Source organism: Nematostella vectensis, chromosome 9 (genome assembly GCF_932526225.1).
Source record: "Nematostella vectensis chromosome 9, jaNemVect1.1, whole genome shotgun sequence".
NCBI lineage: Eukaryota > Metazoa > Cnidaria > Anthozoa > Actiniaria > Edwardsiidae > Nematostella > Nematostella vectensis.
This window is the reverse complement of record NC_064042.1, coordinates 10,460,880-10,483,438: the sequence shown is the minus strand read 5'-3', so window position 1 is coordinate 10,483,438 and position 22,559 is coordinate 10,460,880. Positions and strand designations below refer to the sequence as shown.

The 22,559-nt window shown below is 40.2% G+C and overlaps 1 protein-coding gene and 2 long non-coding RNA genes across 3 annotated transcripts; 1 reads left to right on the top strand and 2 right to left on the bottom strand.

The window, feature by feature from the left end:
* Positions 1–3,712: 3,712 nt before the first annotated feature.
* Positions 3,713–10,280, bottom strand: LOC116618438. The gene is made up of 5 exons (XM_048732896.1): positions 9,944–10,280; positions 6,458–6,589; positions 6,028–6,233; positions 5,366–5,549; positions 3,713–4,384 (listed from the first exon to the last, which is right to left on the bottom strand). Exons 1-5 carry the CDS (start codon positions 10,178–10,180, stop codon positions 4,154–4,156), a joined length of 990 nt encoding a protein of 329 aa, XP_048588853.1. The 5' UTR covers positions 10,181–10,280; the 3' UTR covers positions 3,713–4,153.
* A 534-nt stretch (positions 10,281–10,814) lies between these two features.
* LOC116618439 lies at positions 10,815–19,519 on the top strand. The gene is made up of 2 exons (XR_004296199.2): positions 10,815–10,958; positions 19,036–19,519. It is a non-coding gene; the product is annotated as an uncharacterized LOC116618439 (long non-coding RNA).
* Positions 12,592–14,987, bottom strand: LOC125572402. The gene is made up of 2 exons (XR_007313816.1): positions 14,944–14,987; positions 12,592–14,667 (listed from the first exon to the last, which is right to left on the bottom strand). It is a non-coding gene; the product is annotated as an uncharacterized LOC125572402 (long non-coding RNA).
* Positions 19,520–22,559: the final 3,040 nt, after the last annotated feature.

Here is a 22,559-nt window from a genome sequence, read left to right as displayed (position 1 = left end):
ATTGTAAAAATCGGCTGTGTAAAAGAAGTTCTTTTGTCTCTATTCTTCTTGTTCTTTGTGTCGAGGTGCGGATATTGTTCAAAATAATAAGGGCCGTGCCTCGTTCCTAGAGCCCCTCGGTCATAAGTGCACACGATCTGTTGGCACAGATGCTGAATTCGACAGTCGGTGGTAAAAATTGTAAAATTATTATATTTTCGTGGAATCAATAAAAGGGCCAGGATAGTTTCTACAAAGTTTAAACTTGCAACAATTCTCTCTGTGAGGATATTTTTTAATATGGCTGCTGCTGAATTGATAATTACACCCAAATGGGCTCATTAGCCTACGTGTAGCCGCTGACTCGCGAATGATTTCGCGAGTCAGCAGCTACACGTAGGCTAGGGCTTTATCGATTTTTCCATTTTACTTTATTATTCTTACTCTGCCTCTGTTTATATGAATATACCTTACTTTGAAATATGCTGACCAGACGTCGTGCTCACAAATCCTTCGTGAGAGAATGAAGATTTCTTCGTAATACCGGTAGTGATGAATTCGAGATGACTTTGGTAAATTTTTCACGATATTTTTTCGAACAAGTCTTCTTATGTTTCTGGTTTAATGAAAAGCACGTGCAAGCTGTTCTTTGGAATCCCACTTGGTTCTCTGCTTCGTCTTCTTACAACGCGAGAGCGATGGTTACCAAACAAAACAAACTTTGCATATCGAGATCTAGTTTCATGATCGTGAATTAAAGACGACTGTGCAGCTTTTTCTTATATATCACTGTCATTTGATGCATCCAAGAAAGCTGGAAAGTAGCGATAAAACAAAAATACCAAAACTAAAATACATACTCGATAGATAATGGCGGATCTAGAACAGTGCGGAACATTACCATTTTTGGTTATATTTGATAAACAATCTGATTAACCAATCAGAGATGAGTATTACTATGCCCAGTCTCACGCGGACACGCCTCAACTCAGACCAGGAAAACAAAATGGCGTTTCCGTCGGATTGGGAAAATCATGTTGAACGCCACTTTTTAACTCTCTGCTAGCAGTGATTTAGTCCTATCTGTTTAAGCAGGGATTTCACTGACTCAGTGCGTCAGATATATCCTATTTGTGTTGTTTCTCATCGGCAAGAGACCTCATTTGCAGGGATATTTTTAAGACTTCACCGAATCGTACTGTAATGAACGCGGAAGGGTAAGCCAGCAGGGTATAACATTAATCGCCAATTATTTAGTTATACGTTTCATCGAGTCATACAACTGCACAGAATTTCCCTGGATTTATCTTGCTTTCACACTCGGAATGAAGACACTCCAAGGAGATATATTAGCTGGGATATTGAAACTAAAATGAATCTGATACAGAATGGCAGCGAGTCTCATTAAAAAAAATAAAGCTAATCGTATACAGAATGGCCGCGAGTCACTGTTTATTGTATGCAATTAAAAGACACTACATGAAAGTACTATGTTTAAATGTTTATATTTGATCCTGGAATCAATAGATTTGCTATGATCTGTAAATCTCAGGGATGTCAGCCATTATACATTGCTGCATTAGTTTGCTATAACTCGTTGGAAAAAAAAGTCATTACCACAAATGCTCACATTATGGCTTTTTAAAAAAGGGATTCTAGAGGGGGCACTTGTTTGAGGGGCTATCTAATGTGCTTATTCAATGAGGGGTGTATGTATACCTCGGTGTTAGAACCATCCCCAAAGGACTTCATTGTATTCAGCTCTGTTTTCATCATGATTATTTTTATCAAACAAAGGAAGTTTTGTGACACGAATCGTGTACAATACACAGGTTCTAACACCAAGGTAGAGCCATTGAGGGGGTATTTCATTGTGTGTGCAGGCAAATGGAAAAAAAGGCAAAGAGTGTAAACTAGGGTGAGGAAAAGGCATGGTAAGGGCAAAGTGGTGGTGACTAAGGGTACGTCACATGGGGGGTGTTGACACAGGTTGTGAAGACAAAGTAGACTTGTACCAGGTTTGACTACTAGGCCTTGGAGATTATAGGAGAATAGGAGGTGAAGGGCGAGGGCCCAGGGATATCATGGACGGGGCAAACTACCGTGGTGGAATCACAAAAAGTGTCCCACGATGGAACGATTGTTCTGAAACTGCACAAGAAAATGCTTGTGATATGTTAAAAAAAGGACAAAATAATAAAAAAAAATGCGTACTCTGATAGCTTGCTAGCTGGCTCTGCATGCCGAAATTCCGGAGAGCAGAGCCGATTAGTACTCTGAGAAAATGCCCTCACTCTCCCCCCCCCCACACACACACCCTTGCCATACCTGCCCCCCTTGTCTCAGTCATTTGTTACTCCAATCCCTACAATAATAGCGGAGCTCCCGAAGCGGCGCGTGAGCGGAGCACCGTCCGCCCGTCCCCAAAAAGAATCGTATGACAAACACACTTGGCAGGTGTCATGTACGTGTCAAGGGAGGTGCAAAACTGTGGTCACGTGTTGTGTGACGTCATCGATGACGTCACTAAAAGCAAAACTGTTCCGGTTTCATTAAGAACAAAAATATCCATATCTCATGAACGAAACATCATATGACAACAAATCTTGGTATATGTCATGGTGTCAAGTGGGGTGCACCAATATAGACACGTGATTGTAACGTCATTAATGACGTCAGTAGAAGAAAAAAATATGCTGACGTCATCAAAATTTAAAAAATATTTATATTCCATTTAAGAAACATCGTATGACTACCAAACTTGGTAGGTGTCATATATGTTTCAAGCGGGGTGCAATGAGATGGTCGCGTGACGTCATCGATGACGTCACTAAAAGTAAAACTACCCTGACGCCGAAACATGTGTCATGTACATGTCAAGGGTGGTGGGAAGGGGGTTTAACAAGTTGATCGCGTGATCTGTGAAATGGTTGACGTCGTCAAAAACAGAAATATAATAATAATATTTAACATTTCTTAAGTTATTAAACACGAGGTTCTGCTATAAAAGGGAAAGATCCTGCTCACTGCCAAGCTAGCAGTCACAACTTGTATGTCTCTTGTAAAATTGCTTATCTTAGAGCCTCAGTCGGCTGGAATAAAACTATTTTTGCACAGGTAACAAGGCAGTTGTGTTAAGAGATTGATAAATTAGTGATTTGCTTTCCACTGCAAAATTTTAAACTTTGCGCTATCCATAATCTAACGCATCTGCATGAATTGTTATCGCGCAGTGACGAAAATGTTCCTACTTTAGAGCGCGCACAGCTTGGTATAGCATTATTTTACTATAAACAGAACCATTTTACGTGGCCAAGTCTAGGAGTGACATTTTTAAAATAAGGTTTCGAATACAAAATTTGAATTGAGCGCTCAAAGCAATTGTCCTGACATGTTGAATCATTGACGAGACTGATTGATAACCGATTGTTTTTGAGCCCGGGGTGGGATGAGCTTTCCCTTTTATAGCGGAACCTCGTGTTTAAGCGAAAATAATCAAATATTTGGTCCGTTTGGAGCTCCACTTTTAGGCAATGCCTAAATCTATATACTCATACAATACAACAATTTATTATCAGTCCATTACGTGTAGAGTGGTTGCTCGGGGAGCTCATGATACATACGCTAAACTCCACTTCCCTACCCTGCCTATGGCATGCGTCTAAACCCTAATCAATGCGGTGCTATGTTACTGGGTTCTCAGGTTTTCTGGGAGTCATTACTAGGCTAGGCATTTGGGTACAACAACAGGTTTATTGATTTGAAGACGAGAACTTGTTCATTTACAACACCATTGTGTGGCATTAGTAAAACTAGCATGACAAAGATGCAGTAACCTGCTCAAACTGTACTTCAAAGCTATTCTTATTCAGGGCTCAAAGCTTTATAGGCTAAGTGAATGAGCTTGTAGCATGCCTAGTAAGCGCAAGGGGCTTGGATAAGGGAGAGATGAAAGAGTGCGTTTTCCCGCCACGTCTTTGGATCCCCCTTAACTCAAGCCCTAAAGAAACACATGCTCGAGTTAGTAGGGAGTATCGAGTAACAGAGATAAAACAAGAAACAGTATCAGGGGAGATTAAACATAGTACGAGCTGGCGGGAGGTAATAGTTATCCGAATAGAGATGACTCGGATAACTCGAGGCTATCGGGGTTCCACTGTATGTTTATTCTCACTCAAAGCTCAGACTTTTCTTCGAGAGGTTGACCGGGAGGACTGGGCATCTTGCGTTTGCGTGTAGCGCCACTGTCCAGCGGTATCTCTTCAATAGTGTACTTGTCCTCGCCGACTTCAAACTCTTTCGCGTAATTACCAATCAGCTGGGTGAGAATGATAGTCGTGCGGGGAGGGATGGTGAGGACGTGCTTGACTGACTTAGACGCCGAGAAAGTTGAAGATTGTGTGGTCTGAAATGAGAAAGGTAGACGTACAATATGCAAGCTATGATCTATTTTTTATATTTTTTATTATAAAGGGGGAGGGGATTTTGCGCGTACCTAGCTACTCAGCTGTACGCTGGAGATGTCCCTCACATAAGGAAAGACTATTAACACATTGAACCTTCAACCGGCCTGTACCGGCTTTGAGAAGTACCCACAACCAAAAAATCCATAGATGCAAAATAAACACAGCAAGATGAAGATACTCAGGCATCGGTCTAAGGGATAAATGGTCTTAAAGATATGCATCCATCCAAGATTATATCAACTACTCTTTAGCCAAATAATAGCTCAGGTTCTTTGACAAATTTCAAATCGAACAAGGAAAAACAGCAGAACCAACCCTCTCCACAAAACATAAAATTTCACACTATACCTCAATATTACAGATTTGCGTTATTCACGCGAACTCAAGTATTTTAGGGTCCATACGAACCACATACCATTTGGGAGATGAAAATATAAAGAATTGACAAAGTCTATCAGCTCTGAAAGGTTATATGGACTTTAAGGATGTCCTAAGGCATCAATATGCTCATAGCTGTATTTTTATGAAAAATACAAGCAACTATAAAAAAAGCAGAAAACTGCTTTTGCCTTAGGCCTTAGAAATGTTATCATTTTTTTCACTTTTTTTTATTGGTCAGCGCCTTGGGAGGTCCTGGGCAAAAAAAAAAGTTTCTAAGATTTTAAATGGCAGAAGCCAAGAGACGATTTGAACTCAAGGATTTCGCTGTTGGAAAATGTCGGCAAGAGTTCACAAGATATTAAAAGCTGCGTTAAATGCATTTTGGTCAAGCAAGTCAGATTAATTTCGTATATTTTGCTACCCGGTCGCAGCGTAACTTTGCAAAAGCCCGCAGGTTTTGCAAAGCCCGCAGTTCTATGTGATATCAAAACCCTTTTTTTTCGTTGTGAATTATCATTAGATGTAAAACGTGCCCTTACCGACCAAGATGATGAGATGGAAGACGACACACTTGCGGAAAAAGCCCTGAAGGCACCACCTATTTCAGTAGACACAGTCGAGGTAACAGACGAGGATGTTTCCTCGGTCTGGGTGACGCCTGTAGTCACCATATAATTGGCTTTCTGCTCCGTCGTCCCGGTGTTTGTGCTTCTGAAGATCTCACTGCATGAAGTAAACGAGAAGATGATAATTCTAAATTATGTTGTAAAACTACAAAGAAAAAATAAGGTAACACTATACAGGGCCGTGGCAGGGGGTGAGGAACTGGGGGCACGTGCCCCCCCACCTCAATTTTCCACAATTATAAGGAAATAATCAGTAGGGGCGTGGCTGCTACGGCTCTGCTATAATGAGGCTGGCTGAATGATTATAATGTTGATGATGACAATGATCGCAATGATTAATATATGAGATGATGCTTTTGTTGCTATAATAATGGTACCGCTGGTAACGAGTGCAGTCTAGCCTGAGAGCCGTCTCTTCTGTGTATTTTCGGGATTCAGGATCCCTGTGGCGCAAAAAGGAGATTTTATTTCGCCCACCACAGGAATCCTGAGACCCCGAAAATAGGTATTTCCGAATTAACCCACTGTGGAGGGCAGGGTAAGTGAAGCGTCAGTCGTTGTCTAAGAGCTCTTACTTGTATCCATCTGTGGGGTTTGGTGCATGGATTCTGAAGTAAGCGTTACTCTGCTCCTTGCCACATGTAGCATCGTAATGCTCTCCATCAGGATTCCCTTTATTGTCAGCCACCATCAGCCACCCATCGTTTTCAAATCGCTTTGGGACAACCTTGCACCTTTCCATTGTAAGATCTTCACAAAGAAACGTCCAAAAGAAGCGGGTCTGGAATATTTAAAGAATTGGAGCGAGTTAAACAAGTTAGCGACCGCCCTTCTCCCTCAGTGTAAATTTTAGCGTCAAATAAAGAGCCGCCATTTTTCTATACTATCTGAAAAGCTTCCTTCTAGAAACGCCTACAGCGAGGTCAATCTTAATCATTCAATGACTACAATACTATGTTATGTAGTCATCATAGGATTAGGGAGGGGTGGGATGGTTCTACATACATCTCCAGCAGGGTATGTTGAGTACTGTAGCTTGACGGTGTGTTTATCATGATCGGGGGGATAACCAGCGGCCAGGAAATAGTCCCGAAGCGACAAGGCTTCCAGGCAGAGATAGTTGTCACACGCAGTTACCTAAAAATGCATACAAATGTATACAGCGCCATACGCAATATAGCATCAAAATACATCAAAATATGATCAAAGGGATATAGTAGATACCAAGAGAAATTTAGGCCCGTAGACAGACATTTGAGCAGGAGCAAGGAGGGCATGGAGGATGGGGGTTCGATTGTCCATTCAGCAATACATAATTTAATGTTCTGCCAATTGTTAGTGTTATGTTTTACAAACATTATTATAGAATTCATTTTGACTGTTGGTTTAAATACTGTGGCTCTATTGTACTGCCGATGGAAGATTTAAAACATTTGATTCTCATTCCAGAGATTTGTTCGGTACGGCCAGTTCTCTAGGATCTTTTGTATTGTTAGAGATATCATCATTAAATGAGAAATATCACGTAAGTGCAGATTTTGATTTTATGTTGTTTGAATCTGCATGATACTATCTATGCAATTATTGAAAGCTTTTGGTTGAATAAGCTGCTAGTATTCCCGATGCATAAACATCTTTATGATAATCTCTTTCTTTAATATCACCGCCTTTGGGATCTGGCAATGCGATAATTGCGTTCCCGAAACAATAGGTACTTCGTACTTTGCCGTTTTACACGCCAATACAGTCTACTAACTCAATTTAAGACTTTACTTTCCATGACTTGAATCAGGAAAAGAAAAAGGGAATAACAAAGTAAATTTATACTCGGGATTTTTGTGGTGAAATAATCCTCGCAAAATGGCTATAAATGATGTACAATGTACACTTAGAAGGAGTCTAAAGTGATTACGATTGAGTTTATACAAGTTATTTTTAAAGTTACAGTTAAAAATATCAATATTAGTAGTAGCTGCCAGTTATCTACATCTACATCTACATTGTTAATCCACAAAGGGGTTACCATCACTGTGGATATAAATTAATTGTATAAATAAATGAATAAATAAATAAATAAATACATTAATTATTTAATTAACTAAAAACATAATAAAAATAATAAAAAATAAAAAAATAAATAATAAAAAAAAATACTAAAAAAAAATAAAAAAGCATAAAATAAAATAATAATAAAAATAAATAATAATACAAATAATAATAAGGCAGAATAAAAATAATAATAAGGCAGAATAAAAAAAAAGATTAAATAAAGTAAAAAGATGAAAATTGTTTAAACAGCATTATTGGTATTAATATAATTTTATTAATTTAATTTTATTTTATTCGTTCTCTAAAAATATCTGCACTAGTGGAATCCAGGGTAAGGCGGGGCAGCTTGTTCCATTCTTTTATTGTCCTACAGAAAAACAAGTTCTTATAAGCTTTTGTTCTTGTACATAACTCGATAAATTTATCTGGATGACAGCTGGTGCGTCTATCAATATTGTCTGGTATCTCAAGTGCTGATTTTTTGTTAACAGCCTTGTAAAATAATGTAAGCCTGGCATCCTGGCGCCTTTTAGAGAGAGGGGGCCACTCCAAATCGTTTAGGATGTTTGTGACTGTGCCAGGAGTCCTATCCCAGCAATTTTTAACAAAACGACCCGCCCTCCTTTGAACCTTCTCAATCTGTTTGACGTGTTTCTTTAACCATGGATCCCAGGCAGAGCTGGCATACTCTAAGTGTGGAAGAACGAGCGATTTATAAGCAGCTTCCTTAATGTTCTCTGGGCAATTGCTTAGGTTGCGCCTAAGAAAACCTAAGGTCTGGTTGGCTTTGGACACTTTGTTGTTTATATGCCAGCTCCAGTCAAGTGTGTTCGAGAGCTCGACGCCTAGGTATGCATGGTGTTCAACTGGTTTAAGGATGTGGTTCATCAATGTGTAGTTAAATACTATAGGTTCCCTATTTCTCGTGACTCTCATGACAAAACATTTTGTTGGGTTAAAGGACATGAGCCATTTCTCTGCCCATTTCTCGATGGAGGTAAGATCAGACTGGAGCTGATGTGCATCAGAAGTTGCCTCGATGACACTGTATAAAAGAGTATCATCAGCAAACAATCTTATGGTAGAAGATTTACAATCATTGCAGATGTCATTTATGTAGAGTAAAAACATCAGTGGGCCGAGAACGGTCCACTGATGAAGAATTGGCCACATCACAGGCACAGCAGATCCAAGAACAAGAACTGTTAGTAAGTGTATTGTAACTTTCATTGCTTATTGAGCAGCATTTTGTGTGATACCATGCATCTCAGTAGTCGCACTGAATACCCTTCTGGTTGCATTTAACTGGTTTTGAGCATGCTCCACAGGGATACCGGTAGGTGGGACGGGGATTGAGAGGGATGTCCCCACTAAGAATGAGTAGGCGAAAGGCAAGTGAGCTTGGGTTACACCTTGGAGCGATCAATTTTCTAAGATTGGGATGAATATTGTTCATGAAAATTTTAACTTTGTCCAGGCTCATTTCAAAAAGTGCTGGTGAAATGAAGGGTCCGGCCTTAGACTCAATTAGTGGGCTCTGCCACCGTAATAAGAAATTCTGGAGATGTAGAGCAAATAGGAGTACTATCAAGGGGGCCATGAGGTGGCCTGCCATTATGCCAGATATAATTATTTTATATATTTTTTCTTTTGAAGAAGAATTACAGAAATAGTATTGCAGGTTATTTTCCGGTTATTCCGGTTAAATAATTGTTTGATTGTATATAATTATTTGATTAGTTTCCCTTTCTTTTATTTAACTAGATCAATTAATTATTAATAATCAATAATCAAGGTAAAATTAAGTAGAAAGTTTGCAGGGTGGCAAAAACAAGTTGGACTCGAGTCGCCCGTAAACTGAACCAACGCGCTCAATCAACAATGTACTTAGAACCCACTGGTAGAAAAACTCCAAGCAGTATTACACAACAACGCAATTCGGCCGCAATCACTAACTCTTCGTCATCAACCCAACTGTGACTGGCCGACACAGCAACAGCGCATCGCAATCAGGGCTCAGAAAAATATGCAAATCCTTCGCAGAATTTACAGGCGACTGATTTCGGAGCTGAATAAATTAATGTTTGTAAGTGAAGACAGTTTCAAACACAAGAAAACTAAGCCAGAAAAACAGGAGACAACGTGGAAAGTCAGTTTTTGTCGTAGGACAAAACAGTGTGACAGAGTCACAACAGTAAAAATATAGAAATGTCGGGAAAGACTCACGAAGTGCAACCAGTTTAGTCAAGAAAGGCTACAGGAGAAACCTTATAGCAAAAGAAAACCCTCTTGTATTACCTTATGACCCTTCGCCTGTGATATTTGTGATACTCATGCGGCTTCAATGAAGCCATCTTCATTGACTTCAATGAAGTCTATCTACAGAATTAACTAATTATTCAAAATTGTAAAATTATTTGTATTGTACCAATTAGTACGTACCTCGAATTGTACCCGTGGTTCGTAGTATGTGTCCCTCTCGGCGAGCGGGTCAATGAAAAGGTATCTAGAACCGTCAGAATCTTTGTTGTCGATCTGCCTTAGCCATCGTCCTCGCTTAAGCAGGGTCTCTAGATGAATCACCCTACCTTTGATCCTGTCTTTCACATCGACCCAAGCCTGGCATGAGTTCAGTAAAGCACTGTATACCACCAGCAAAAGTAGGAGCGCTTTAGCCATTCTTGATATAGAACCTTGGAAAACTAAAAGTCGGTCTTCGAATTGATGGGCGAATGTTGTTTGAGAATTTTCACTCAACTGACAGGCTGAAAGTTGTTCGCCCTTCCTCTTTTATAGTGTGTGCACTACACCCGCAAGGGATCAATGCACCATGACATCACTTACTCGATATTCGATTGGTTCTTATCCGAATTACCAGGCACGCATGCGCATAACCTAGGCCAACACATGCGCTTTGTAGAATCAATGCACAACATTGGAAAAAAAAAAAACCTGCGCCAAATTCATAAGAAGCTGGACAAGCTGTGTTTGGAATTCGAACTCTTATGTTGTGCCAAACATTTTAGGGTTTTTTTAGAAATAAGATAATGATTAAAAACTTTACGTAAAACTACAACGTGGATGCCGAACAAACATCTATTCTTCCTTCCACCTCTCCATAACTAAATATCGACGAAGATTCTCCCCTTTTTTGAATAGAAGCTAACAGCATCTGCTAAAACCTGAGTATGAGCATGAAGTAGCATCATCGCATCTCATATTGTTTGGTGAACAACACTTTAATTGGACATTGTAACGTAATTTCGCTATAAATACTCCGAATTACTCTTAGATCTCTTATCGTCGATCTTATCCGAAGTCAGACATCCTTATTGTCTGGAACTAAGGTTACGCTCACCTAGACAACCAATCGCAGTCAAGCTACCATGAAGACATCAGACCTATTTTCTTTCTCCTCGAATAAGTTGAACATTTTTGCTTTAAATGAAGACTAAAGGTAAGATAGTTTTAGATTCATTGTTTATGTGATCACGTGCTTTTAAGAGTTGAAACAATCATAAACCCGGTTGTTAACTATGTGTACATTACACATAAGCTTGGAGGGCGATGAAAATATGAATTGATTTTTTTGCGGCTATTAACTACAGGATCGCACATTATTTGTATTTTAATCCTGTCACCGACATTTTTCTCGCTACTTCCTTTTAAATCTTAGCTTTCTTTTAGTTTTAATAATAGTGATGAAACAATCCGAATATAATATTTACTTTGTATTTTTGCTAGGCATTCCACAGCGCGCGTCTTGTCAAATTATCCAAATTAATATATTAATTTTCCTCTCGCTAATCCTTGGAAAATCAAGCCTATTTTTTTTTATTTTGGGCCCAATTGCAGAGCAGCAAAACGATTAGAAAGTTTGTACTTTTGGTAATTTTTCAACAGATATCAATCTCGCGCAATATCTAAATCTTAGCACGGTTCCGCTGCAAAATCCCAGTGCGACTCATTTGATGACGTTTGTTAGTGCGCTATTCTGCTGTTATTTCGCTAGTAATTCCAATAGAATAGGGAGGAATGTTTTAATACTTCCACGCAGAATTAAACATACAAAAGCTACGAATATTGTAATTGTGTGATATTGTCCTAGTGTGCTACTGTGAGTTTATAATATGCGCGATCATGCAGTTGACGAGCTTCAAACATGAACTACAAACCCATAGCGGGTAGCCTGCGTAGCAAGCGTTTCTGCAGCGGCGTAGCCAGGATTTTTAACAGGAGGGAGCCCAAAAGGCCCTTTCAAAGCATTTTGTATTTCTTCTGTATTTCAGTTAATGACTCATACATATACAGTATTTTTGGCTGTAGAAGGTGGGGCCCGGGTCCCCTGGCTACGCCCCTGTTCTGTGGAGTTTCAGTAGGAATAAAGAGCGAGCGGAGTAATTACGCAGCTCTTTGTCTCCTATTATCTTTGTTCTACAAAGAAGTTCTTTTGTCTCTATTCTTCTCGTTCTTTGTGTCGAGGTGCGGGTATTGTTCATTTGCCCAATCAATATGGCCGCGAGAAAAATGGGGCGAGCGCAAAAAAAGAGAAGGGGTTGCCAACAGATCGTGTGTACTTTCTGACCGAAACTCCGACTCGAAACTTCGAGGAGTCGTCGGCGCCACAACGGCCGCGCCGAGTGCGTGTCTATTGTCGAGTTGCACTCACTCACTCACTCACTCGGCGCGGCCGTTGTCGCGCCGACGACTCCTCGAAGTTTGAATTTTCGGGCCGTGCCTCGTTCCTAGAGCCCCTCGGTCATAAGTGCACACGATCTGTTGGCACAGATGGTGAATTCGACAGTCGGTGGTAAAAAGTTGAAAAAATATGAGTGAAATTCGCAAATCGGTGACATAAGACTCGGTTCAGTTGAAAGCTTAGGTATTTTTTCAAAGTGTTTGGCGCTTGCGGATTTTTGCGAGTTTTATCGGGCCTCGAAGTAGGTGTGTGTGTTCGAAGTTAGCCGAGGGAGTCCCCAGCCTTTCCTATACTTATATATAATAAGAAACACAATTCGTAGCGGGCTTCAAACTCGCTCTACTGACATCCTATCGGCAAAATTGAAATAAAGGAAGACTCAAACACAATATTACATGATCTAAAGTTTTATTTTTCACGATAAAGTATTTTTTTTCGCTAACAAATTCGTACCAAACTTATTGCTAGGCTCTATTTCCAGCCGTCGCTAGGCCTCACACCACGTACTGCGGGCTCACAGAGACAAGCTGGAAATCGAGCCTAACTTATTGCCATATGCAAGGGCGTTGGGAACAGAGGTTGTTTGGTAAATTGATTAAGAAATGACAAACAACAAGATCTTGCGAGAAAGATTTTAGTCGGGCTATTGTCCGAACATAGACTAGTGAAGACAGCTAATGTCTGACTTATTACTCTTAACACCAACTGTCATGACGTGTAATTAAAAACAAGACGATTGGGAGGCGTTTAGCGGGGTGAAGTCTGTAAAAGATGGAGTGTTTAGAACCTTATAAATAATTTCCATAATAAACAAATGCATCTAGGGTTTGTGAATTCCAGTAACAACAGAAAAGCAAATGGAATAAGAAGAAATAGCACAGAAGCATCTTACAATACAAAAAATGTTTTCTAACCTCTAGATTTTATCCCTTATTATCATTTGATTGATGATAGGAAACTCCATGTCCATGCATTGATTGGTTAATATAATTAGTATTGGCAGATGCTTCAATTTGCATTACACCCTTTAGCTAAAATGCAGTTTGAATTATTATAGAGAGCTCTGAAATAGTATATAAAATCATTTAATGATCATATCTCTAACAAAACACAAGATCCTAGAGAACTGGCCATATCGAACAAATCTCTGGAATGAGAATCAAATGTTTTAAATCTTCCATCGGCAGTACAATAAATAGCCACAGTATTTGAACCAACAGTCAAAATGAAAGACCTGTACTTTTCTCTAATAATGTCTGTAAAACATTATCAAAAGACATACAGTAGAATACTCAAAACCTTCTGTCACCATACTATGTATACTGCCAGTATAGCTTGGACTATATTGAAGCTGATAGTCAAACATTGTGATTGATTTCAGGCACTTCTGTCAACATCAAATATGATATTGTCTTGATAAACCTGATAAACTGGTATACAATTCATTACCAAAGTTCATGATATTGACCAAATACAGTGAGGTAGAATTGATTATTATGATCTTACATGAGGGCACAAGGACATAGCCCATATCTGTCAACCCCGCTTTAGGAAAAATCTTGAGAAAACACAGTGAATGTATCAGAACCATTAAGATAGCTGAATACAGTAAAAGTATGGATATTTTCAAGAAAATCAGGCTTGAGAAAAGGTTCAAAATCTTGAGACACCCGCCTAATGCGGGAGAGTTGACAGCTATGATAGCCACAGACTGGCGATTAGAATTTGATCCAAATAATGCTACATTTCCTTCACTATATGATGCAATTGTTGTTTTCATGGAATCAATAACAGGGCCAGGATTGTTTCTACAAAGTTTAAACTTGCAACAATTCTCTCTGTGAGTGACATTTTTTAATTTGGCTGCTGCTGAATTGATAATTACACCCAAATGGGCTCCACTAGCCTACGTGTAGCCGCTGACTCGCGAAGGATTTCGCGAGTCAGCAACTACACGTAGGCTAGGGCTTCATCGACTTTTCCATTTTACTTTATTATTCTTACTCTGCCTCTGAATATAGTTTACTTTGAAATATGCTGACCAGACGTCGTGCTCACAAATCCTTCGTGAGAGAATGAAGATTTCTTCGTAATACCGGTAGTTATGAATTCGAGATGACTTTGGTAAATTTTTTCCTTTTCTTATGCTCCACGGCCCTTTCCATCCTTGAGGTCATCATTAAGACATCATTAAGATAATAACATAGTCCTCTATTGGTGCGGCGATTCGTTTGAGGTTGGTTGCTATCCTGTTAAAAACATGCGATGCGTTCAACCTCATCACTATAATGCACACGTAGAGAGCAATAAGCACTGATTTTTTCTTAGTGCCTCTTCTGGTCAGCTTTTTTCGTTCTTAAGTGCTTTCGAGCATTAATACCGCAAATTTGTGACAATTCCTGTGCCATTTTGCGCTATTTGCGACAAAGTTTCTACAGATGTTTCTTCTGCGGAACATCCAAATCCTCTAAAATTCACAAGAAAAGAATCACAATCTAATAACTTTGATTGAGGAGGCATATCTAAAGCATCTTATTGGTCTTTGGTGTCTAGTTGACAGACGCTTACAAGCCCCCTTATTAAATTCATCTCTACCTCTTTTTATTTAGCCAACGTCAAAATACCCGATAATTGCTATTAATCGCAGATTTAGAAGAAATACATTTAAAATCAAGACAAAAGTTCATATTTAGTAGGTTATAGACATTGTAAGTCCTTGATACATAAAGAATTAGGTACTTACAGCATTTACATTACCAGCATAAAGCCGCCATCTTGGATAACTGTGAGGGGGATTGGGTCTAGCTTTTAAAACTTTTTCTCTTAAATAAAGCATTTTAATGCAGCCGACGACAGTTTTATCTTGAAATATTAACAAATACCGTTATATTTCCCCTACCCCCAAAAAATTAGATATTTCGCCTTAGATTTGGAATACAAGGTCTTTTAAATCTCACCACAGGAAGCGCGTGATGGACGCTTTTTTCTAATTTTTATTCTGTTAGTACACAAAATCCTCAAGTGGTACCAGTGGGCACCGGTCTCAATATTAATTAGCATCCTCTTGGCTATCTTTATGCCAAGTTTTGTGCTTTTGTCCGCTATGTATAGATTGAAACACTAAGCGACTGGACTATTATCAACCTGTGGTCAACCTGTGGTTTGACGAACAAGCAGTTTTGATGGTCAGCGTTCTTCACTATGATTATTCAAAATGGCGGAATTCTCGAGTGACGATGAACTTATTATAGAATCCAACCCCCTAACAATAGCTGGAACAGCTGGAGCTAAGCTAAGCTCACCTCAGAAAGCAACAATTTCTCGAGAAAGAAAACACCCAGACAACCTTGCTGGGAAGACGACTGTCCGTGGAACGTGAGGGCCTGGAGTGCCGACTTGGCATAGAGTTAAGGAATTTCAAAATGAACATTTGGTTGCTCAATCTGGAAAACTTAGGTGAGAAGCCTGTAAAGAGACGTTATCAAAGAAAACGAGCTCTCCGAAAAAGCATGTTACTTCGCAAAAGCATCTAAGGTCTAAAGCTACTCTTGAGAAGGACCAAGCGAAGGATCAGATCATTAAGAAACTTTTGTCCAAACATAGCACCATTCAAGGTTCCACTCTTCCAGAGGAAATGCGCCTCTATCGCTACGAACTGGTAGAGAAAATGCTCAAAGCTGGGATTCCTCTGGCAAAAGTTGATGTTCTTAGACCTTTACTTGAAAAGTATGGCCATCGATTGACCACTCGATCCCATCTATCAGAGTTCATCCCTTTAATATCAGAAAAAGAGAATATGCTGATAAAGACTGAAATCTCTGCCTCAAATGGGTTCTCTGTTATCTTTGATGGTAGTACAAGACTTGGTGAGGCCTTAGCTATCTATTAAGATTATTTTGATCAGCAATATAAAGTCAATGGCACAGGGATTGTCACAATGAGGGATGTGCTGCTGTAAATGAAGCTGCCTTGCATCAGGTTGGGTTTTACTTTCCAAATGTTTTTAATGTGAAGTGCTTTTCACTCACCATTGATAATGCTGGGAAACATTTTGAGTTTACAGTGCTAGAGACTAGATACTGGAACACAATATTTTCCCACAGCCCTGCAGCCAGACTAGCTTGGAAGACAAGAACAGGGACTTCTATGAAGCTGAGATTAGAGACAAGATGGTGGAGTAATTATGAAGTGCTTGATTTGGTTACCCAGTACTATGGAGATGTGGAGCCCTTCTTGAGAGAGAATGACCACCTCTCACCCATGTTCAGAGCCAAGCTGCTGGAGGTGTTTGATGATCCTGAGGTTACACATGACCCAGAAATGGAGCTGGCTGCTTTGGCTGATGCAGGCAAGCATTTCGTTTCTGCCACCTATTATCTAGAAGGAGATGGGCCCCTTGTATTTTCTTGTTATGAGCGCCTGTCTACAGTAGCCCATGCTATTGCCATTGAGGCATACCGTAATGTTGAGGCCAAAGCAAAGCATCATGCAAATGATGATCCTGGTATCTACAACGAGCTGGTTGCAAAGGCAAAGGCCTGCATTGCTCCATGTTTTCAATATTTTCAAAGGAAATTTAGTGTAGAATTCCATTCTACCGTGCGTACCTTCAAGGCAGCATGCTTGTGTTGCCCTGTGAAGGTACAGGAAATGCACCCAAATGCAGCATCTGTAGAGGAGCTTCAGGAGTTTGGATTTTTCTCCAATGATGAGGTTGCTTCTCTGGTTGAAGAGTTACCAAGCTACTTGGCCCCTGCAGATGGAGTAGTTTGCACCACAGAGAAAGAGAAAGTAACCTAATTGGTCAGCGGCTATGAAGAAGATCTTACTCATCCAACCAAGCTTGGCAGCAGCAGAGAGAGTCTACAGTCTCCTACAAAATGCTTTTAGCCGACAGCAGGACAATGCACTAGAGGAGACACTTGAAGTGTCTGTGATGCTCAGATATAATGCCAACTAACGAGTTTGAAGCGCCTGTGATGCTCCAATGTAATGGCAACAAGGGAGTGTTGCTTCACTAGCCTGCAGGTGCTTTGGCTATCAGCCATGTTGTTATCAAACTCACATGTTTAAGTGCACTGTGAACCAAGTCGTCTCGTTTTTTCATGATGCCTCTTTTATTGCATCATAATTTATATTCATATTACATTGCATATTACATATTTACATTAAATGTCCAATCAATGTTTTTTTTAATGTTGAAAAGAATTGTTAAGCAGCATTCTCTCTGCAACTTTGAAAAATGTAGTAAATTTGTTGGCAGATTTTTACACTTGGGGCAATTTTTTTTATAATTCTCATTCCATTTTTTGAGCATCTTTTTGGCAACTTTTGCAAATTTGTGGCAATTTTTGAACTTTTTTGTATTTTTGGAACATCTTTTTAAGAAATTTGGAGCATCTTGGGACAGCCTTAGGCCTGAGACCCGGTCAAGTTACGTTGCGTAATCCGAGCTACTACCCCGTGGCATGCAAACAGTCCCCGACGCGATATGCGAAACGTTTTGTATATCGCGTCGCAAAACAAAGCACAATTCGACCAAATCAGAGAGGAGTTTCGTTGTTTGTCATTTCTAAATCAATTTACCAAACAACCTTTGTTCCCAACGCCCTTGCACTAGCTTTCGCTAGTGCCCAGGTACACTTTGTTTTACAACTGCGCTTGCGCTAAAGTAAGCCATCCTTTCGCGCAGTGTTGGGGTGGTTGTTTCTAAAATTAGATTAGATAAGATGGTGATAGACATGGCGCGCGGGTAATACCAAAGAATCCCTCCCTTACTATTAAATTAACTCATTCAAATTTTTTAGAAAGACATCATGGAACTCGATTATCGCCAGCGGTGCGTAGATACTCCTACAAGAGGATTTTACTCGCTAGTCAGCACCAACACATAAGCTAGGGAAAACACGGGTTGTGGATCACCTTTTGGGTATCGGTTAGGACTGGAGTAAGCAGCTTAAAATGCCAAGAGAGGATAGTCGCCTCTCGACCGTTCTTTTGGAGGTGCCCAGCATTCTGCTCATGGCCGGCACATTAAATCCATGTTCAACAAGGAAGTTGATCTGTTCTTCCTTGATATGGAATGCCGGCCTTCCACGGCTACGATTGCTGGGGCCATCAGATCTGTTTTCTCGATGACCATCATTGAAACTCAGCTCAGTATTTCTTAAAATACTAAGAGCTTTGTTTCCAGTTTACTTCCGGTCGATTACGTAAAAATCCCCGATGATTTTTAACGGAAAACGCGAAAAATATTTCAAAATATTGACAGTATTGTGTCTATTGGATGTTTCTTTGAGGATGTGATCGACAATTTAGAGCGGATGGTCTATTAAATATCTCGGATTCTAATAGATTCTTTTGTCTTTTAGCGGTTGAAATTTCCTTCGGAGCTCCGGAAGTAAACTGGTGACAATGCGGCTGCTAACAATGACTCTGGGTTATCCTCATGGACAACATTCGCAATTGAGTCATTGCTGCGAAGCAGGAGCAGCATACTAATCTGGACATCGCTTTTTAAAACTCTCTTTCCTTTCCATCCGCGGCAGAATATATGCGGGTATTTGGTTCGATTTTGGGGTCATGTTCCGCAGCCTCACTTTAAAAAACGAGGCTGCGAGAGACTAGAACTAATATTCAGTTTGACAGATTTTGACAGACGAACAATCGAACATTATGCCATGTTTTGACATGGGGAGTTACTTGAACACGGGCGTAAGTATTTACGCCTAAACTGTAATCTTGCTTCCAGACCGCAAACTCAAGAAAGTGCGGCTAAAATGTGACTCGACTTTTTCAGTTAATATTTGAACGACTGTGTATTTTACAATTGCAGGCGGAATGTCAATATTTGCAAAGTATGCAAGGATGACGATGGAGAAGACTGGCTGGGTTGTGACGCATGTGGCCAGTACTTCCACTGCGGCTGTTTACCGGGCGTCAATTTCGCCGAGGCTGTAACCGGCGTTTTCTTCAGCCCTTGTTAATATTATATGTTAGTCGTGAAGTATTCCGCATATCTGCCAGAGATTTCTAGTATCCCCAATAGTCACGCAAAAGTAGCGAGGGATCAGTTTCCTCGGATGTGAGAGAGAAACTAGAGATAGCCGTATTAGTCGGAGCAGTTTGGCAGTTTCACCGAGGATGTGTAATTAGAGGGACAATAGGAGAGCCCGAAGCTATAGACAAAGCTAGTATGGGTATTGTATATGGTCCTATGACAGTAGGTTAGATAGTGATTGTGTCATGTAACACGAGCATTGTATTTAGTTAGAGTTAGACTAGTGAATAAAGGCAAGCCATCAAGGCTAAACAGTCAACTTCAGAGGCTTTATCCTATTGAAGTGAGATGCGCAGACTTGCGGCACACGCGCGAACGGCAATGTGCAGCCCAGAGCTAGGACAGCACGTGCAGCAGCATTACAAGCGCAATATTTACCTACTTGTTTTATAACAGTTAATTGGTAATCAGTGTTATAAGGAAACGTCAATCACGAGATGTAATCGAATACTGAGGGAACTAGAGAGTAAAGGAGGGATAAAGATTGAAAGAAGTGAAAGTATACAGTCCCCAAGATCGTCCAGCGCTAGATAGAAGTCGAAGTTACGAAAAAAAATTTTTTTTTTTGCGCTCCTATTTCAGCAAAAAATCTAAAGATTTTACTATTCTTAAATCATATATATCAGGGGCTCATAAGTAGGGGCAATCAACTTCCCCATGTTCTGGTACTATATAGGTGTCACGGCGTTTCCTAGAATCAGGCATTTTTAGACGCGCGGATGAGCCAATCAGATTCAACCTTTGTGTTGACGTTTTGGCTGAGCTCAACTGCACGCGCAGTCTCAGGCAAAAAGCTATGTTCTCTCTTCGGTACTTTGACTTTTTGTTGCTCTCTTCTTTAATATGAATCCAACCCTACCTATGACTTTGAATTCTAGCTTGCAATTCTTTTGGTAAACAAACAAAACCGACGGATAATAGATAAAAATAAATTCTTCCTAACTGCAATTTGCGTGTGCAGCCTCACGTCACTCGCGCGCGCGACCAACGTCAAAGTAGCTGATTGGCCCGTTCGCATTCCCAGAAATAAGGGACATTAGCCAGCGGTTTCTCTGGGCTCGTATTTTGCAAGGCCCGCGAGGAATAGCAGCGGTATCACAAATAAAAACGAGATTCCGGCCAGCACAGGGGCTTCCCTTTTGTTGTTACACTAGAAGTTTTTAATCAGGTTGACTAAAATTCCTAATAAAAGTAGTATAAACGGTATTTAAACGTGCAAGGGGCATCTCTGATTTGATACGTCCAATGATAATGGAAGTGCGGCAGTCTTGCTGAGGTTGGAAAACATTATATGCGCAAATAAAAAAAAATGTATTTTAGGAAGGCTTTATGGTTCCCCTGTGTCTATCCCAGAAAGCCGTGGGGCCGTTTAAAAACAAAATGGAGAACGGACGAACAGAGAGAAGTTGTTCTTGCGGAGCGCACCGTTTTCCTTGCTTCAGTCTGTATCTTAAAGACAACAATAATGGTTCCTGAACTAGGCATAACTACATCAAATGTTATTTCTTCGGGAACAAGATTGGGAGGCGCTACTGCCTATTTTATTGGCCAATTTGATGGAAGGATAGTCGATTTACCAATTTCGAGTCCTGCACCTGTGATGCAGCGAACAATTCTACCTTTTAAACGACTACTTTTATGCCCGATTTCAATGAAATTACAGAGAATGTAGATAGATAGATAGATAGATAGATAGATAGATAGATAGGTTTATTCAAAAACTTTGCAACCCGAAGGTTGAATTACGTTATGTTACAATAGTCAAATACTTAAAAATTTTAAAAATCTAAAATATGAATCTAAAATTACAGGCTTGATCGAATCTATACTGCGTTGATTAAATATCTAGTCGTAAAATTTAGTGGAGGCATTGAACATTAAAAAACTTTTTGCAAAACGTTGCGTGTTGGCTTTGATGGCAAAGACCCGCCTCTTCCTAATATTAATTCTAGAGTTCTGCTGAGGGAGCAGCCTATGTAGTTTGTGGTTTGGACTGGCCATGACTTCGCTAAAGAGTTTGTTTGTTGCGACCTCACGTCTTTCATGTAGTGTTGTGATATTAGAGGCAAGTAATGCCTGTGCATAAGAGTCGTCTGGAAATATTATTCTAAGCGCACGCTTCTGACATGACTCCAAATCTGCTGCTAGGTACTTGGGCAAACTATTATGAAATAGCGCGCATGCGTACTCTGTACATGGTCTAATGCAAGTTAGATAAAATAGAATGAGCTCCTTTGGTTTTACGTTTGCACGCTTAAGCTGGCGTAGAAAGTAAAGACGCTTATTTACCTTTTTGATAACTTCATCTACGTGGGCGTTCCACTTTAGGTCACTCGAAAAGGTTACGCCTAAGATCTTAGCTTATGGAGGATTGTATACTCTCAAGCGAACAAAAGTGCAATGTCCAAGGAACAATTATGGGGCTTTCTCTGGCATCGTTTGAACGGAAAGTGTATCACTCGAATGGCAAGGTTTTTTTTTTCGAGTCCTGCATCGTGAGCCCAAAATCTCTGAAACGAGAAATCTTGATAAATTGTGATGTCTCCCCACATTTCCTTATAATAAATGGCAGCCATTTTGACATTGTATGTGCACCACTACGCATGCGTGGCGGCCATGTTGTCTCTTATTTCTGGGAATGGTGCGCGCGCGTCTAAAAAAAGCCTGATCCTATGAAACGCTGTGACATTTATATAATACAGATGATTGCCCCTACTTATGAGCCCCTGTATATACATATTTATTCATACTGATCTCGTTGATCGAAAGGTTGTCGGTTCAACATACTTGGAGTCTTTGCCGACGGCCATGCTGCTGGCCATGTGCACCCGAATATAGGCTTTCTATATAGATTTAGAGACTGTCTAAAAACTCCTAATTAGATATCGGGATCCCTGTGGTGGTTGTAGCCTTGGCCAGCAAGTGGTTGAACCCACCCACCCCCCCTTAATAAATTTGTCCAAGTTTGGTTGAGACGCTCTCGAGATAAGGCAGCATCAATGAAATATCCAAACAACAACTTCAGGATCCCTGTGGTGGCTGCACCCCCCCCTGTCACCACGAGGTTGAACCCCCCTTGCCCCCTAGACAACTTTGTCCAAGTTTGGTTCACCAGTAATGTAACGTTCTCAAGATATGGAAACATCATTGAAATACTCAAACAACAACTTCAGGATCCCTGTGGTGGTTGCACCCCCTGGCCACCACATGGTTGGACCCCCTTGCCCCCTAGAAAACTTTTTCTAAGTTTGGTTGACTTGTGATGTAACGTTCTTGGGATAGCTGTGGTTTTGCGAAGC

Coding starts and splice junctions, on each gene's coding strand:
- LOC116618438 (XM_048732896.1), bottom strand. CDS start 10,180: ATGGCTAAAGCGCTCCTACTTTTGCTGGTGGTATACAGTGCTTTACTG. Junction 6,590..9,943: donor AACCACGGGTACAATTCGAG/GTACGTACTAAT, acceptor ATGCATTTTTAG/GTAACTGCGTGTGACAACTA. Junction 6,234..6,457: donor CAACATACCCTGCTGGAGAT/GTATGTAGAACC, acceptor TAAATATTCCAG/ACCCGCTTCTTTTGGACGTT.